The sequence below is a fragment of the Amphiura filiformis genome, chromosome 10 (assembly GCF_039555335.1).
Source record: "Amphiura filiformis chromosome 10, Afil_fr2py, whole genome shotgun sequence".
NCBI lineage: Eukaryota > Metazoa > Echinodermata > Ophiuroidea > Amphilepidida > Amphiuridae > Amphiura > Amphiura filiformis.
Genome location: NC_092637.1, coordinates 49,583,005 through 49,602,409, shown reverse-complemented (window position 1 = coordinate 49,602,409; position 19,405 = coordinate 49,583,005). Strand labels below are relative to the sequence as shown.

The 19,405-nt window shown below is 36.5% G+C and overlaps 1 protein-coding gene across 1 annotated transcript in view; it reads right to left on the bottom strand.

Moving 5' to 3' along the window:
* Nucleotides 1-19,405, bottom strand: part of LOC140163000 (delta-1-pyrroline-5-carboxylate synthase-like) — a 72,128-nt gene that overhangs the window by 7,622 nt on the left and 45,101 nt on the right. Inside the window, 3 exon segments of the mRNA XM_072186334.1 lie at nt 1,406-1,501; nt 6,619-6,805; nt 11,645-11,766. Of these exon segments, the coding sequence (XP_072042435.1) occupies nt 1,406-1,501; nt 6,619-6,805; nt 11,645-11,766 (405 nt within the window).

Sequence of the window (19,405 nt, the reverse complement as noted above, 5' to 3'; positions counted from 1 at the left end):
TCATTCATCGTAAGACTTAATAGCTGCAATTGATCATAATAGTGAAGACACTTTGACTGCTCAGTGCCAGAAGTGGGTAAGTGCAATAGCTGCCATGTGTAACTGTCATGTGTAGATGAGTATTATAACTGTGTAAATTGCCAAATGTTCACAGGGCAGCTATTGCACTTACCCACTTCTGGCACTGAGCAGCCGACGTGTCATTCCATTGTAGCATTCAGCCCACTTGCACTTGCAAATGGCTAAAAACACAGATTTCATTTTCTTTTTCATACTATCAAAACACTCAATTTCAAAAATCTAAGTTGGATGGGGTTTTCTACCTCACATTGAGACTCATATCACTCTAGACTTCTCCGTAGTCCACTTGCCCATTTTGCATACTCTGCTGGCTATTACATTTTAAAAGCATAAAACTCTGATTTGTATTAATTTGTATGCAATTGATAGATTTTCACATCTGATCTTTTCAGTCAAGCTAGGCCAATTTCTGGCCTAGATAAAAATTGGCCATGATGTAATGCATCTTTAAATGAATCTGGCTTGTGATTGGTCGCCCAGATCTCATTATGGTTAAAATCCTCCGGGCACGTGCCATTATACCATTAACTACATCGTACATAACTAATCTATGACTTCTGGGGTGGTAATTACAAAACCAGCATACCATCCACAAGAAGCATATGTCAGGCCTAAAATTTCACTGGGGTTATATGAAAAATATGAGCTTTCACTTGATCACAGAAATCTGCATTTTAATGGGGTAAAGTGGGGAAACAGTGCTATAAACGATCTTTTTCTCAACTCAAAAGGAAATATGCTGAAATTGTTTGTGGCAACAGCTAGGTCACAAAGTGTGCATTGTGACATGTAGTTGGAATCCTCTCTCAATCACTAATGGGATGGAAGAAAATTTTATAAGAAGTCTGGAAGATGACTTCCCTAATGACCACTTCAAATGTCCTATACGTCATAAAAGGATTATATAGCACTTGTTCACTCCGAGGTAATGAGAAACTTGTGCTTCAAAATGTTACATAGGTGGAACTTTTTGCACTACATTTTTATTTTTGCACATTTCGCTTCCCAAGCAGCTCTCATAAAACAACACATCATGATATTCCTTTTGTGTATAGGTCATTGTAAGGTAGCTTAATTAGAATCACCAATTTAAAAACAAGTTCAAAATTGGCAAAAAAAAAAAAACCTGGCCATATACGCATATTTACGGCATCTATGCCCTTTGCTGCTCTCTTATGACCATGGACGTCCACGGTTACTGTGGGTCAACACTCTATGAGTGAAATGTCATGTGGGTCCACGTTTGTTGCAACCTCCCACATACGCACCACACCCACACAAACTTGTCCCCATCCAACACACACCACCTTGGGCTATATCTTACCTAATCCAAATCGGTATCCATCAGCAAATCTTGAGCTGGCATTGTGGAACACACACGCGCTGTCTACTGTCTTCAGGAAATGTTGAGCTGTATGCACTGGAAATAATAATCAAATGAAAATAAACATGATCAGTAAGAATTTTGTACCACATATGAAATAAAGCACCTTTAATTGGCAAAAGATGCTACTGAGTGCTGTTCAAAAAAGCCTGAAAAAAGAAGCCCAAAAAAGTATATAAATTTGGGTCCCAAAAATTGGGACTTTAAACAAGCATCGAGCTATTCCAGTTGAAATCCATACTTAATCTCCCAGACTCCCACACAGGGAGTGTGAATTTAAAATGGGGTTACCTGAATGGATGTCTCCATTTTGTTATTTTCAGTGTGTAGGAGATTAAGGTCATGTCTTCCATGTGAGGGGGGTGGCGGGTTTGGTGTAATATGGATTTCAACATTAGCCCATTTGTGCAGCCTCAAATCTGAAAGTGGCATGTCGAAAAACAGATTCCTTTTACCATTGGGATATTCCGGTTGGTATCCATACACCCCCTATGACTTCAATGTTCCACACAGGGAGTGTGAATTTCATATGGGGCTAACTGAATGGGCGACTCCATTTGAAATATGCAATTGGAATTTTGATGCTCTTAATTCAAGTCTTCTAAAAACAGCTTCTTTTCATGATGTGATACATACATACATACATAAGAATTTATATTGCACCTTATCATAAAATACCAAAGTGCATTACAATAGACTTAAACTACAATAGACTTACGCTACAAAAAACATGAGATGATGATGGTGATGAAGCATTTAGACATGTGACATGATATTCACTCATCAGACCAAAGTTGGAGGAAGTTTTGAAAAAAAGTCACTTCATTTATAACTTGTTCTGTACCTTATCTTTAATACTCATGTTGAAATCCCACATCCCTGTACTTGGTTGCAAAGTTATCAACTCTTTATGCTCATTTTTTGAGTTTGTATTTTATTTTTGCTTCTCATTTTTGCCTATATCCCAATTTCATTAATCGTTAACTCTGGCATTATTGAATGAGATGATGTTAAAAATCCTTCTTGTATGAGGAAATGTCGTTTGTTGTTACTTATATGATATGTGTGACCTTTAGTTTAAATTCAATATTTGAGAAAATTAATTTCAATACTTAAATATCTGTCTTCTCCGAATACTAGGGATTTATGTCCACCCACTCCTTTTGATTTGTGATATTATATAAAGGAGCATTTAAATAAATCTCTTGCCTAATTCAACACATGTCTGCCAAGAGGCTTTTGAGAGCTTTTAACCTTATCAAAATCCCATCATTTGAAACTGTTATAATTTATTTGTTTCAAAGTACCCATAATTTTACGTTTTAAAGTATAATATCCACATGATAGTACAAATCTTAAGATTTCAAAAAATTTGGTACATGTATGTTAAAAGGGAACCCGGAGGCCCAATCTGCCTTGTTAAAGACTATTTTGCGGTATACGTGTGTATGATCCATCACCTTTTGACAATTTTTTACAATCAAATTATCATATTTGTATTCCGAGCCCCACATCTGCCATGTTTGCAAGGTCAAAATAATGTACCTCAAGATTATTTTGCCAGTTGCCCAGCAACATTTGTCTGCATGCTTCCACCCAAACAATCCACCAACCATTTATGCCATAACATATACCGTATTTCGTCAAATAGTCGCCCCCACCTCAAATAAATGTCCCCACCACTTTTTTCAACCAAGATGTTTAAAAAATGCCGTTATTTCCATGCTATCTTGTGTAGTAAGCTTACCAAGTTGCCCACATGGTCGATAATAGCGTCAATAATTGGCGAAAATCTGGATTGGAAACCCGGAAGTGAACCAGAAGTCGGAGTTTTAAGTTTACCTAATGATTTTAACAGGAATTATCGTCCTAAAATTGACCTTGAATAAACGCCCCCCCCCCCCTTGGGAAAATGTAACGCCCCCGGGGGCGTTTATTTGATGAAATATGGTACCTTACACAACACATTGTAGTGGAACTTGGAAGGCCACAAATATTTTTTGATATCAGGATTTTGCAGATAAATGCCAGTACTTAGTTATAAGTTAATAAATGCGTACCACTTGTTGGGAGTGAAATTGTACAAAATAATGTACACGTACTGCAGGGCTCATGCATTAAGGTCCGTTCATACTATCACCGCATTTGCGATGTGTTGCTTTGCGATGCGGTGCGTTGCCGCACTGTAAACTACTGCATTGCGATATCGCAATAAAGTTAAATACATTTTAACTTGGAAATGCGACGAGTTGCGGCAAAAAGTAATCGATATATCGGCATAGCAAAGCAACGTATCGCAAATGCGGCGGTAGTATGAACGGGCCTTTAGACACATCAACATCTCAGTACAAGTGCATTATTTTGTACAATTTCTCGAGCAACAAGTGATATGCATTTATAAACCTATTTCATACACAAGGAAAAGATTGCAATTTTTATAACAAAATTGTCACTAAAAACATTGGAAAATACAAGCAAATGTAAATGCATCAACCCGCAAGAAAAATAAATGCATCCGAAAGCAATCTGCATATGCCAAGTGCGTGACCGTGCGTTATACACAATCAATGGATGGTTAGCATTTTCTAACATTTGCTCTTGATTGGTTCTCGCTATCCAAGAGTGTATGAAACTATATGGTCTCCATGTGTGACATACATTAGATCAACATAGCAGATTAACTATAGCATGTATGGTTAATCTGTCTGAACTTTTCCAGTTTAATCTCATTGACAGACAATTTCAAACTGAAATCATATTAATATTTCACACAAATAAAAATAGGACAGGTGTCACTCAACAAGGGCGGGTAACTTTTATCTATCCATCGGTTCCCTTGAGATTCCGGTAGTGACGTAGGTGCATATTGTCAAATCGTGGGAGTAAAGTTAATTGCACACGCACCCATACAAGAGCGGTTTGCAAGGGCGGAAAAGCAAAACCAAAGAATAGCCAACCTTGCCCTATTTAGTTGGATATTTTGCTGTTTCCAACACATCAAAGTGTGTAAAATCTATAGCACCAGTGACCCTTCCCGATGGAAAGCGCCTGCATGCATTTTGGAAACTGGAGCATCTGTGGAGAAGTCCAACAATCGCTGTTGCAACAAAAGTTTTTTCACACCACTTGTGTAACAGTATTGCTCTATGGCTGTGAGTCCTGGGTGATATCTACTGACAATGACATGGAAAATAAGATCATCACTCTTGGTACATCATGTTACAGGTTAATGCTGAACATCAAGTGCATCTGACCATGCATGTTAGTTATGAAAGGTCCATCACCAACACTGTTCCTCTTATCAACTCTGTCACATTACGACAACTCTGATTCCTGGGACATATCCTATGCAGGAAGATGAACCACATGCAGAAGATATGCTCTCTACACCCTAGTAGATGGTAAAAGAAGACTTGGAAGGCAAAGAACATCCTACTTGTCTTATGTTGGGGGGACTTTGACAAGTTTTTACTGCCAGATGCCATTACCACTTTGGCTTCAAATCGTAGTACATGGAGAAACTTTGTAGTCGCCTACTTCACAGCCAAATGAAATGAATGAATGAAATGTAGTAGAAACGTGTGAACATATGACTTGAAGCAGACCTACATGTAATCGTGTAAAGTCTGAAGATTGTGGTCCGGTATGAACAGTATTTGAAGAAGATTATATATTCACTGATTTTTTTACCATCTATATTAATTCATTAGCATTATCCTTAAACTTTTCAGTCCAATAAAGTTATGCAAAAAATACAGATTTATTCATTTTCCTACTTTTCCTATTTAATCTACTTTTGATTAATAATTAAGCAGTTTCTCGTACGTCAACGACACAATTTTAAAAAAATAGCACACCCACGTTATTTGTTCAGACTTTTGGGATTAAAAGTTTCATATTGCTGTGAAACTTGGGATCAGCTTTATTATTATGACTTTTAACAATGATTAACACTGGTGCATATTAAGTCTAATGGGGCTAAGGAAGAGATTAAAATAACAGTAACACAGTCTGCTTTTTTACAACTTTTCTCATTTCTAAACTCAAAATGATTAGCTGCTCCTAGCTGAAGTTTTACAGGAAAGGTTGCCAAAATAAACTACACAGATCACTGCAGTTTTCTTCTGATATGAAGATTTCAGATGCAAGAAAACGATATCTACATCTAGGGGGGGGAACCACCCTGTTCTACAGGTGGACGGACCTTTCAAGTACATGTTGGGTCGGTCCGTCAGGCATTTTTTTTCTTTTTTTTTTTCTGGAGGTTAAAATTACCCTAAAATTTCACCAAAATCTGAAAAAAATATTCTAAAAATGTTCAGCCCAAGTCAATTTTAGTCCAAAAATGGCAGATTTTACATGATTTTAGCAAAATTAAAATTAAATTCACTTTTCATCGTCTTATCTCAATTTCAGGTGGAATATTTAAAACACCGTAACCACTCGGGAATAAGCCCAACCCCCTAAATGGGCAATTTAACTTCAAAAATGGAGGTGGGCTTATAACCGGGGAGAGGCTAGTTGTTGAATTTTAAAATAAGAAAAATCTTTCCCATTTGTATGACCAATGTATCAGTAATTTTTATCATCTTTGTCAATTTAAAAAAAATTTTAAGTATGGAATGTTAATTTTTAACTGAAAAAACTTAGCCAAAATGACTACTGGGCTTATACCCGAACTCGTGCACCCTTGTTCCCCGAATGGTCCGAAAAGTAGGTGGGTGGGCCTATAGCCGAAGGTGGGCTTATACCCGAGTGTTTTACGGTATATATATCAGGGAATGAGTCACATGTCGACCTCTTAGAGTTCATACAAAAACTCTAAATTGGCCCTAACCATTTTCATTTATTTCAAGCACTGTTTACATATCTTGAGAAACACTCTTTTTTAGTAAGTTATGAATACCCACAAAGAAGTAATCTGTAATGTTATGTATATAGAGGGTATGCAATACGAAATCACTTATGACAGAGTCATCCTCAATCAAATATAAAAATTAAATTTCCCATGACAACAAAATACCAGTAATTGCAGAATGTTGTCAGCCCCCAACACTAACCCTGACCTGTCATCAATACAACTATCCTTCAACATGGCTGCCACTTCAATTAGAAGTATATTCTGTTCTAGTTTAGGTCATATAAATACCTACCATTTTCTGTTACTATAACATCTGTATGTGAACTACCAAAGCGGTGTATGTGGTGAATAGCGCCCTCAACGTCATCTACTATCTCCACCGCACACTCCAGATCCCCATACTCCACTCTCATTGATTTTGCTTCGCTTGGGCCGAATGCGAGTGATTTCGCCAGTCTTGGTCCTGGGTGGAATTTGACCTGGAAACAGTACACCAGCATAGTTTAAATCATTATATACAAACCGTAAAAGAATTAGTGTACCAGTTAATATGGTCACCCCTGTATATTCTAAACAAAGGCTACAGATATGTTAAACCAGCAGTCAAATCCTATTCCCTTTTCCTCATTTGTTGAGAATCAAAGAAACAGTGATCTAAACCTCAAGAAAGGAACAAAATCAAAAGCTGCACTTTAATATTCAGACTGCAAAAGAATTAATGTACCAGTTATATGTTCACCCCTGTATATCTGAAACAAAGACAGATATGTTAAAATTTAAACCAGCAGTGAATACCTATACCCTTTAGCTCTGATTCAAGACCTCATTTGTTGAGAAATGAGAATTAAAGAAATGGTGATCTAAACCCCAAGAAAGGAACAAACTCAAAAGTTGTGAATTCCGCGAAAAAAGACAAACCCTCTGGGAAAATTACTAATACAATAGTTTCAAACACATTTGGGAAGTGACAGTATATTATTACATGCACATGCTGGCACTAGCACAAACATATTTAAGTAAAATACATGAATGCTGTACTTTTGTTTGGCTTAAAATTGGCCAAAAAATGAAGACTCATAACATTATGTATTGATATATAGAATGACATGCATGCAGTTGGGCGCAGATATGCTAGTTGCATGTGACTAGTGCATGCTTATGTACGTGACTCACATGAGCACAAGTTGGGACTTAGTTGACATGTGCTGCATGTGTTTAATACTGCATGTGATGTGCAGTAACAAAACCAAATATTTTTGGACAATTATAAGCTGAACAAATTATAGCGACATACTTTACACCATGCTATTGAAAAAAGGCACAACTGGTCTCTTGTGGCATGGGATCAGGGGTCCACTTAAAAGGACTCCAGAAAAAGAAAAGAAATCCTGATTTTAATTTAAAAGGACTCAACATCCATTTTCATTCAATATTTAAACCAAATATGTGCAAATCCTTCAATTACATACATTGTCAAGACCTAGATTTCAATATATATAATTCATAGTGGTAACGTCCTTCTCTTAGTCAAATACAGCAAAACAAATATATGAAATATACATGGATAAATTCAAATTGTCCCACTTTTCTCTCCCACCTTTCATAACCTACTTCCCGAATCCTGTATAAATACTGAAAATCATAAAATGTCATGTTTTCATATCGGAACACTCCCAGGGACAGCTTATAGATGATTGGCACACATGTAGATGTAGTTAAAAGCTGCCATGTAGCAATCTTAGACCAGTAATTTACATTTTGTAAATACATTTTGTAATAGATTCAATCCATGTGTTTGGACTTCAGCATTGTGATCACACTCCTGTCAGATCACACAGTTGTTTGATGGGATCATTTATTAGTTTTTCAAACAAAACACCATGTCATTCTCAACTTTAATTTCCACTCTTTTACAAAATTATTCACTTTGACAGCATTTTTAAAGCTGTTTCAAATATAAAATGTATCTATTCATGACAAAATTGGTGGCGCTATTTAGTTACTGGAAATTACGCTTTCAAGCTTTCAATACAAATAGGTCCTTTAATTGTTTGATAAAATATGTTTATAAAATTTCCTTGTTGCTTGTTTCACCTATTCCAGCTATTTTAATGGCCTACCCCTTGCAAATAAAGAAATATGATTTAAGATAAATAGTGTCATCTATAGTTTGCATTTAGTTAATAATGAAGCCAATTTTATGTACATCAAACAATCGTGATCACCTTCAAACCCCTTGCGTCCATGAATAAATATTGATGCTTCTGATTATCTGTTCAATGACATTTATCTCTGTACTCCTCCTGACTTTGAAGGAGTTGAGTGTTGGTGACTCTTTGTACCAAAATCACAAAAACAATGGGTAATAAGGCCTAGGAAAAATAGAAATTGGTATTGCCCTTAGAGCTCCAAAGTCAGAGTTGGTTGCTGGATTACTTTTTACAAAATGAGCATGAAGTTGCAAGACATCCTGGCTGACTGAGTTGATGTTCTCTGTCTGCTGTGCACCTGTGCAGGCCAGTAGTATGTCCTTCGTGAATAGCCCATTGTGCCCCCATTCACAAAGAACATACAAACATACTACTGGTTTGAACCGGTGCAAGCGAAACAAAGAAAACCCAGGCTTTAGCCAGGCCGTCTCGAAACTACCAACTTGCAACCTCACTTTGTGGTTATATGCCCATCTTAATTAAATCCTGTGTCTCAAAACTTGTGAGAAATTGAAAACCTAACACAGAACGCGGTGTTTTTTTACTGTATTTTTTATTATTTTAATTTTTTTATGTGTCAGTACAGGATTTCGGACAAGCATTTGGGCAACAAATATCCAATGCTGCAAATGTTGGAATAGCAGACAAAAAAATTACTGCTACAAACTATTATTCTTCTCTTTTACAATTTCCGTGTCCAAAGTTGGCGAAAAAATCGAAAACTTAAAATCAAATATGAATTTTGAGTTTTATTTTTGCATTTTTGTTAAAAAGAAATAAAAAAGAAAGAAAAAAAAAATGAATTTCTTGATTTTCAAAGAGGACTACAGCATTTATTTTACTAACGCATGCGACAGCTTTAATTGAGACACAGGATTTAATTAAGATGGCCTAACAGGTCATCCCTTGTACTAAAGGTTATGTGACCTTTTTATTTTCCACCATAGCGCAAAACAACATACATTGGGCTATTCCATTTGAATTTCAAATGGAATGAAAACATTGGGCAGCTCCATTTGGATTCCATACACCCTCTGCAAAAGATTCAAACTGAATCTTCAACAGAGGAAGGGTGGGTTTCATGGAGCTGCCTAACGGGTTCTTTCCATTTGAAATTCATACTCCCCCTGTGGAAGATATTTCCAAAATCTTCCACAGGATAGTGTGAATTTTATATGGAATAGCCCATTGCTGATAGGGTACACTATATATTTTTGTATTCCTCTTGACAAAATATAGACAACTGACCTGATATTAAAAGTAATTCAAGCATGTTTTTTTTTTTTTAAATAATAGTGTATACCAGATTTTTTGTAATTTTAACACTAAGTACACATTACATAAATATCTGGGCTATAACCAACATATTTGGGGCTACATTCAGGGAAGCGAAAAGAAAATGACATAAAATCAATGATTTTGTTATTACTACCGGTGATTGCAACAAATAACAGGTAAACAAAAGAAAACAAAATGAAATAAAAATAAACCTGTGGAACGCCAGCTGTGTGTGTATGTAACAAACACAATGCAAAGGATATAAAACAGGACCAAAACAAAATAAAGCAATACAAAATGAAACAAAATAATGGCATCAATAAAAATCAAGGTTATATTTCTAGCAAGGCACGTTATGTAGTTAACTTTGAGTTGCTGTAGTGTAATTTGGTGTTTGACTTGACAATCAACAATCAAGTTGGTTAGTAAATTACGCAGTGTGTAAAATGTGTCCAAGCCAGAGGGGCGAATCTTGGGCTTTTTTGGTTCTTGAAGAAAAATATGTGCAAAATGACTTCAACTACCTCTGGATGACTTCTGTGGTTAAGAAAAAGTAGCATATTTGCAAAATGACCTCAAGTGACCCCCAGATGACCTTTGACCTCGCACCTGTTGATGTCACATATATACCCAAGGGTCCTTGTGTCCAAGTCCCATTGAAATCCATCAAAGAATGCGGGAGAAGCAGAGGGTTAACCTTTTTTTGCAAATGGTTGACATAAAGGTTAACACTTAACCATATATCTGCATGAGTTCATTTTAGTTCCCTCCGTTTGGTGTGGACAGAAGTTGTAGAAAACATATAGAAATCATTCTATATGATATAATTAATTTCCAAAATAATGAATTTTAATTCCCTGTCCAAACAATTTCATAAACAGAATGTTACTCATCTGAACACAAGAATATATCTAAAAAAAATTAAAACAATAATGAAAGAAACATATCTTGAATCTTTTGTTTTAGTATATCTATGGGAAACAAAACAAAACAAAAATAAATAAAATACAGAATTGAACCCTTGGCAGCTGTTTATTTTTATAAAACATTTGTGATGAGAGAATTACATTCCTAGAAAGGAGGTCATAAAACACTGGCCCAGATAACAAATTTAAGACGGGAATATTTCCTCCCTATGGTACTTATTCAAACATCCTTATTTTGATCAACTTTCAAGTTATTCTTTTACTTCTCAAATTACTAGTACCAAGTCCCTAAGATGCAAATGAAAAGGCATATTATTTGAAACTGAAAACTGGTCTGTGATATTTAACCTGAAAATTTACCCTGGCAAAATATTTTCTTTTGAGCATGGGGATTTTTGCATCATTACATTTGTTTTTCATGTAAGAGTCAAAATTGCAAAAACAGTATTGATTGCTGCACATTTGGGCTTTGAGCAGCAGTTTGGGGGGAATAAAAAGCAGATCAAGTTCTTTATTTTCAATTACGACCCAATTATGGGGATCATTTTATATCCAAAAAAGCAACAACATGTTATGAACAGGAGAATGTGAAAGTGGCAGAGATAAAAAGAGAGTTGAGAAAAAGGGGAGAAAGAGAGAGTGTGAGAATGAGGGGGATGACAGAAAGAGAGAGGGTGAATGCAGGAGTGGATAAAATCAAAAGCATACATTTCTGCTACTTATGTGCAAAATATGTTAATTAACAGCAACCCTATATAGTGTTCATACACTTTGTGTGTTCAAGTTCAAGGCAAAAGAAACCTATAAACTAACCATACACCGAGTCTAAAGCCAACCTCTGCTGAAACAATTTATTCTATTCTAAACTAGGCTGAGCCATTACCCAAGTAGGAAGAGTACTTACATTTTCTGTTTTTAGCATGTCCAATATATCATGGAGTTTCGAAGTGTGTCTAAGATCCTTGTGAACAAGCAGCGTTTCCATGGCGTTACAGGCGGCAGGGTAGTCACACTTGGAGTCCCGCACTAATACAGAGAAAAAACAAATAAACAAATAATAATTAAACAATGTATTTTTTTTTAAATCACTTTAAGGGGGTACTACACCCATGGTAAATTTGTGACTATTTTTGCATTTTTCTCAATAAATAATTACACACTGGTAACAAAAGTTTTGTATATTATTGGGGCAAGGAATCCAATTACTACACTGAAATTTCAGTGACTAGACAAGTGGTTCAGTATATATGATAGGAAACGAGGTACATCCTAGCGGTACCTTATTTCTGATCATAAATAACAAACCGCTTGTCTTGGGTCACTGAAATTCCAGTGTAGTAATTGGATTCCTTGCCCCAATAATTATACATAACTTTTGTTACCACTGTGATATTATTTATTGAGAAAAAAATTCGTGTTAGTTGCTATCTTCAGTAGACAGTACCATGATATGTGATGATTCAGTATACAACAAAGGACAAAATTCCTACATTATTATTGTGCTAGTGAGTGAAAGGCTACAATATGTTGAAAATTTTAAAAACTGGACAAATTATTTCAGAAGAATTGTTGACAATGAAATATAAAATAAATTTAAAAAAAGTTCTTTTAAGGTGGTACTACACCCTTGGCCAATTTTGTGCCAATTTTTGCATTTTTCTCAAATATTATAGCGAATTGGTGACAAGTAAGATCCATATTACAATTACTGTACTGGAAATTTTATTTCAGCACAGACAACAGTTGTGGAGTTACAGTCAAAAATGAGGGAAAACCAATATTTGATCAATAAATCAATTAACTATATGTCTGTACCAAATGTACAAGTTTGTCTCAAAGCTCCCTCACGCAAAACAAACATTTTCAATAAAAAAATGCACTCCGCATTAGATTTTGAACATCAGAGTCTGAGCTTTGAGACAAACATTGAAATTAAAGGGCATTTCGTGATCCACAGCCTCATCCCCCACTTTTCTCAAAAAAAGTTGAGATTTTTATATCACTGGAAACCTCTGGCTACATAATGTTTATGTACAAAATATTTCTTGCAGATTAGTTAATTTTGCAAAGATATCGTGAAATTTGAATTTCAATTTGAAATTACAACGCATTGTCTATGGAGCAGTGTAATACACATAATCATGCATAACTTGTAAACGCAAAATCGGAATCAACTGAAATTTTGGGAATAGGCTTTTTTCGTGGATATTTACTGAAAAATGTCATAAAAAGAGGATGCTAGGATCACGAAATACTCCTTTAAATACATCACTACTAATGGACTCTTGCAAGTGGATATTCTCCATTAATGTCCATCCATAAACTTGGCAGATAAAAACTAAATGGATCATTTGCTGGTCAAATACTATAAAAAAAGCAGCGAAATGGACCCTTTCTAGACAATGCTATTACTACAAGGATACACATGTACAACACCAGCCATTCACAACTGAGTTCAAACATGAATGTGTTTAATGCCCGAAATGGCACGGATTCAATTCCATGATCAGGTTTCACATCACGTATAGAACCATGTAGTTGCGATATAAGATAACCCATTACATGGACCATTTCAGGGTCAATTTGTGATGAAATCCAAGCGTTAGCCAGGGTTGCCATGAGATGCATCACCTCAACATTTGGGCTACTTTAACCACAGGATCTGTGCTTTAACCCATTGAGTAATACCACAGTTTCCAGGATCTGTGGTAATACCTGCTGCATTGGTTAAAAGATGATTTAGCACCTTTGGTCTAAAAATGGCAGCGCTGGTGTTAGCAAAGCGTGATATGACCAAGAATTTCATTCAGAGTAATTATACTGTTGAATATTGCGTGGTTTCTGGTTATTACCATTGTGCAATATTATTTGATTGATGAAATCAAATGCGTTGAATGTCACAGAAATATGTTTTGAGATATGACCAAACTGAGAACTGGCAATTGTTTCATACCATTATTATTGCCAATACAGTTTTAATATCTGTTATACTTGCATCAACCTGTGTCAATGGCAAAAATTATTTGGTTTTTCACATGTCAATAAAGTCCAAACTTAGGCTTACATAGGTGCTGCACAAAACTAGAGTTGCCCATGTCTAAGATATTCTCAGGGGGGGGGCACCAATTTTGTTTCTTGCCCGGCGCTACCAAACCTAGTTACGCCACTGTATCAATCCACAAACACACCCAAACATTTAACATGTCAACTTTATCCTCTATTTATTTATTCAGCAGAAGCCAGACAGAGCCCAATAGTGCTCGGAGGCAACTAAATTAGAGGGATGCAAACCGAAAATGATGGGACAGGGATATCGGAAGAGGTCCCATTTTAGAAGCAGGAGGAAAAGCAGAGCATCCAAAGTCGAGCATGGACCGCCAATCGAACTCATACGTGGCAATGCATGGAAATGAACCCGAACCGTAGTGGTTAGAAGACCGCTACACTAACCCGTTCTCCCAACCTATGCTACTTCCAATATTAGATTAGATTATTTTAAGTTTTCTGATTTAGCAAATCACTGATAGTGACTTTTATCTTCTGTTGGTTTTTTTTTTACAGAATTAAAAGAAGTTCAAAAAGGTGGGAGGCCTATAAAAAAAGTTGAAATTGGTTGTTATTTTCATATGTTGTGAAGAAAAACAAGAAATTTCTCTAAAAGTAGGGCACACATTGGCAGCCATGCTACCCTGCATTTGACAGCCCTGGTTTTACACCACTTGTACTGTCCGACTAACTGCTGGCACTTATTAATAAAAATAATTCTCAAACGACCTCTCCAAATACACTTCAACATACTTCCAGTTGAGTTCACTGTTCATTTAATACCTTTTCATAAAAAACAATTCGGCAATACATACCACCCATTCTTTCCTAAAATCATGACTGCAAATTTGTCCCCAGAGCGTGGTAAATCAGTGATGATTTAACACCATAGATGAGGTGTGAAATTGCTGTGTGTTCCTTAATCACGCAATAAACACACATTGTGGATGAGAGTAAATTGCCCATAGAGTTACTCCATGTTCACCGCTCAGAGTTACCAGTTAGTGTGTCTTATCCACCCAATTGGGTGCCTTTCAAAACTCTGCCATTATGCAATTAATAAGTCCATCATAATTAGCCTCATCCCTCACTTTTCTCAAAAAAGTTAGGATTTTTATACCATCAGAAACATCTACCAAATGTCCTTGGATATAGTTTTATACAGTCAAATAATTAAAATTAAGTTAAATATTTGCTTTGAAACTTGCGATCACACATCACACATAAAGTCGCCATGCTGAATTTGTCACTTCCGGGACTCGCACAGTGCATTACTGGCAGATCATTTCAGGAAATTTCAGGAATATGGAAATTGCTATACAGCATCGAAAGGACTGCCTTTTGAGGAGAGAGAGAGAGAGAGAGCAATCACTCAACTGTTCTCCTTACATCTAAAAGTGATTTTTAGCTCTCCTTAGTTGACTATTCTCTAGTAAATGCTCTAAACAGCTCCCCTTGAAAAGGCTCCAGAAATGCTCTCCGTCAAATTCCAAAAGACAGTCCCTGCATTGTAGGTTCATCGTCGAAAGCATGAAAAAATATTGCATCATTATATTGAAAATTACATCACAATATCATCATAAGGCACGATATTGCACAAACCTTACTGTTCATACACTAAAGTACACATTGATGCGCACGCACCAATGTAGATCTCCACTCCCGTGATTGGTGCCCCAGTGTTTTGTTTGCCATGTCGTTTGAGGCAACTCTAAACCCATGTTCATGATGCATTATTTATCTCTAAAAGTCTATAGCGTTTCAGCTGTCTATTACAGATTGGATCAACTTGTCCATGGAGCCCAAAGTAGACAAGATGCTGCCATTATAAAGTGGAACATGACTGCATCCATTAACCTTTATTATATCATACACCCTGTCCAAATTAGTCATGGTCCATCTTTTCCTAAATTGTTTCTAATAACAAACCAAAAGGAGAGCGTGGTCTAATGGTTAGGGAACTTGCCTTTAGTGCATGAGGTCCCGGGTTCAATTCCCGCAGTGGAGATTTGCTGGGATATTGACTTGGAAAAAATGTATGAAATTAATTGGCAACATCTGCACCCTGCAGATTAAATTCAGACATCCGCTCTCCCCATGATTCATTTAGAATTGGGTAAATGAATCATGAAAGTACTCCGTCCTTCGGAGGGGACGTTAAGCTGTCGGTCCCGTGTACATGCAGAGAGCTACCTGTACATGTATCTCACAGTCAGTTTCAAAAAGAGTAGGGTGTTAAACCCTGACTGTTCCCAACCCGTCCTGGTGTTCAAATGGACCCCAATGGAAAGAAGCTTCAATAGAGGCTTTCTTGGGTTACCTGGGTTGTCAAAACCCGAACAAATCAAATCAAATCAAAAAATCAATAAAGCTAGTATGTGCTACCATAAGTTGGCACCATGACCTCTCCCCTATTTATGCATGATCTGTGCAGTTTGGTGCAGGCCATGTTCCACCTTGTACTATGACTATTATGTGATTCACAAAGTCTCTGGCCCCCAGAAATGTTTTCTTAAGTTTGCCCAAGCATGTTGTAATTTGGACTTCCTTATCAGGTACAGCACATTTAAACATCTTTAACCTGAAAAGTAGGCCTTTAAGTCAATCAGTCAAAGACCTTCATGACAGCCATACCAAAGGCACAAGATCAAGAGACTGAGGTGAAATCAGCTAATGCTGAAGGCTCCAGACTGATTGCCAAAGGAAAGTAAGGGAACCAGCTTCTGCCATGCTACATGTATACTCCCACACAGCCAACACATTTGAAGTTTTCATGTTAGATTTCTAAGACTGTGGCACACACTGTTCTAAGCATCATAGAAGTAATTCTCTCCCATGTTCTCACAGCAGAAAAGTAGGTTGTATCCCAAGAGTACTTTCAAGTCAATTAATTAATTGTGTCTATTAAAGGTGCATTGCCTGAATTTACAATGTGCTATGCAATGTGAGGGTCTGAATTATGCATTGTTCGTGTGAATAAGTAAAATGTAACATGTTATGAAAGACTACAGTAATGAAAGACTGCACCCTTGAAAAAAAGTCTTCCTCTTGTAATTAGTTCTTCTAACTTGTCACTTGTTGAATAGTAATTTGTTCATGTCAATAGCAAATTAAATCAAAACAGTGTTTGTAATAATGCTTTAATTTTTTGTTCCGCTTGACATTACTGCATGTAATGTTCACATACCTTGGAGCTTACTACTCCTGATTCCAGAAAAATACAACACTAAAATATTATCCTGTTTTGCCACATGAAACATAGCTATCCTAATCCTCTCTATTTAGGGGCAACTACCAATGCAAGTTGAATGTCATTTGTGGCCAATTTTTTTAAATAAGGGCCAAAGATTTGAATTTTAGTGTGTTTTTTTGTATGCTATGACAGTCAAGGCCAAGGCTTGTATAAGACTAATATAATTTTAGGCTATTCATTCTAATTTTTAGAAAAAATATTTTATAATCTATTTTATAATCTATATGGTGTGCAAAAAGTTTGTTCCGCCCTTATCCGGTTTGCCCCAAGCATATGATCACTATAGTTGGAGCGTCATCAGCTTTTGCCCTCAGGATTACCTGCTATGAAATACACGCTGTAAAAATTCTCCAGGCATTTCACATTTCTTGTAGTGTGGACAGATTTGTGTCTTGAGGAATTCAAAGAACCATAAACCAGCCCTCGAATTAACCCACGGCACCCATGGCATTGCCGTGGGTGCCCATCCCCACTGCCGTAATGCCCTCAAAATATGTCCTTTACCCAAGGCAGTCGCTTGCTGTGCCCTCTAATGAAGTTGCCGTCGGTGCCCCAGCCCTGCCCCTTCATTATAAAATCATCTATCAATGTTTGTGTGTGTTTTCTTCACTTTTGAGAAATTGCCTTGGTGCCCTTCTCAAATTTTCAACAGTTGCCATGATGCCCTCTTGAAATATTACAAACTGCCATGCTGCCTTGCCTTTTCAGTGAAAATCCAAGGCAATTTTCAACTTGCCCTAAAAAAGTTGCTGTGCCCCTTCAGATCCTTAATTCGAGGGCTGCCATAAACCTCAGAGAATTTTTAGATGGCGTCCAAAAAAAACGGACAGTGGCTTGCTCAAGGAGAGATAAATTGTTAGAGAATGGGGGAAGAAAGGTCTTTTAAAACCCAATACATGAATAGAGAAATTGTGGTCTATTCTAAAAGAAAAGTTTTTATGAAACTCCTGATTGAAAAATCATAACACAATTCACAGATAGAGTGCAGAGTCTCTGGCAATGCCTAGACAAGAATAAGGAACTTCTTGTCCCATTTAGTGGACAGTAACTGGGGCAAGCGTGTTTTGAAGGTGATCATGGTGATTGACCACCAAGGATACTATGACTTCAAATAAATTGGTTTAGCATCTCTACTAACGTAACAAAATAACAAATAACAAAATATAGCCTAAAATGCATTGTGTAAGTTATATTTTATACACGTTATAAATACTTGGGGGTGGGGGCGGAACAAACTAAATGCAGGGGTAGCATTAACCCCCGATCGGGGGTGAATGACCCCCTAAATTTAACAAATATGAATTTTCCACCCTCTATATTGGGAATATGTGCAAGCTCGGGGGTGAACTCTGACCCTCTACTTTTGGACCTTATTCCTACCCCTGACTACACTGCAAAATATTTTTTACCCCCGAGATTTAATTTTCACCCCATGTATTTGGATTTCTGCAAGCTTGGGAGTGAAAAACACGGGAAAACAACCCCCGACTTTCGTGCCTTAATGCTACCCCTGACTAAATGGCCAACATATTTTGAATGCTTGTTTCACGGCTTTCAATTTTGTGACCGCAATTATAAGTAAACATGTAAAATTGCTTATTTTTGGTCCATTTTCCCTCAATTTGCAAATATAATAAATCTGAACTACTATTGCCAGTTAGAACTAAAGATTCGGATTGGGCGATGTTTCATTTGGCAAAACAGGGTAATATTTTTTTATCCTAAAAAAATTGTGCTGTATTTGTCTGGAATCAGGAGTAATAAGACACTAATTGTATATTGAGATCATGAAGTGAAACAAATTAGTGTTGCCTGCAATAAGATTATTTACTTAATCATCAAATATATAGGTCACAGAAAGAGATCTTGCACACATTTAAACAAGAAATCTTGTATAAATAATGAATTTGTAATTAAACAAGAATCATTTTGTGTTTTTTACCGAGTCAAAGTAATTGACCTATATGCATATTAAACTCTACATCTGTTATGAAAACAGGTTGCCAGGGTTGGGTATAAGTCCCCCAAATCACCTTGCAGTATATCTATGTGGTCTAACGTTTTAAATCTTTACAAAACTCTATCCCTATCCTGATAAACCTATCAGTTTGTTTGTGTTTTGGCATTGGTTTACTGATTTGGTTGTTTGGAAAAAACTTTGAAAGTAGCAAGGTAAAATCAAATTCAGGATTTCCAAAATGTATTTTTGTAGCCAATTGATTCCAAGAATGTTTCCCCTCCATGTGTCCAGCACGTTTCGGTGATTCATGTCCAACTATTTAAGATTTTTAGCCCTTTTTTATACTTTTTGGCCCCTCTTTGACTATTTTTGTCAAATTTTGCCCCCTCCCCCCTGAAAAGTCCTGG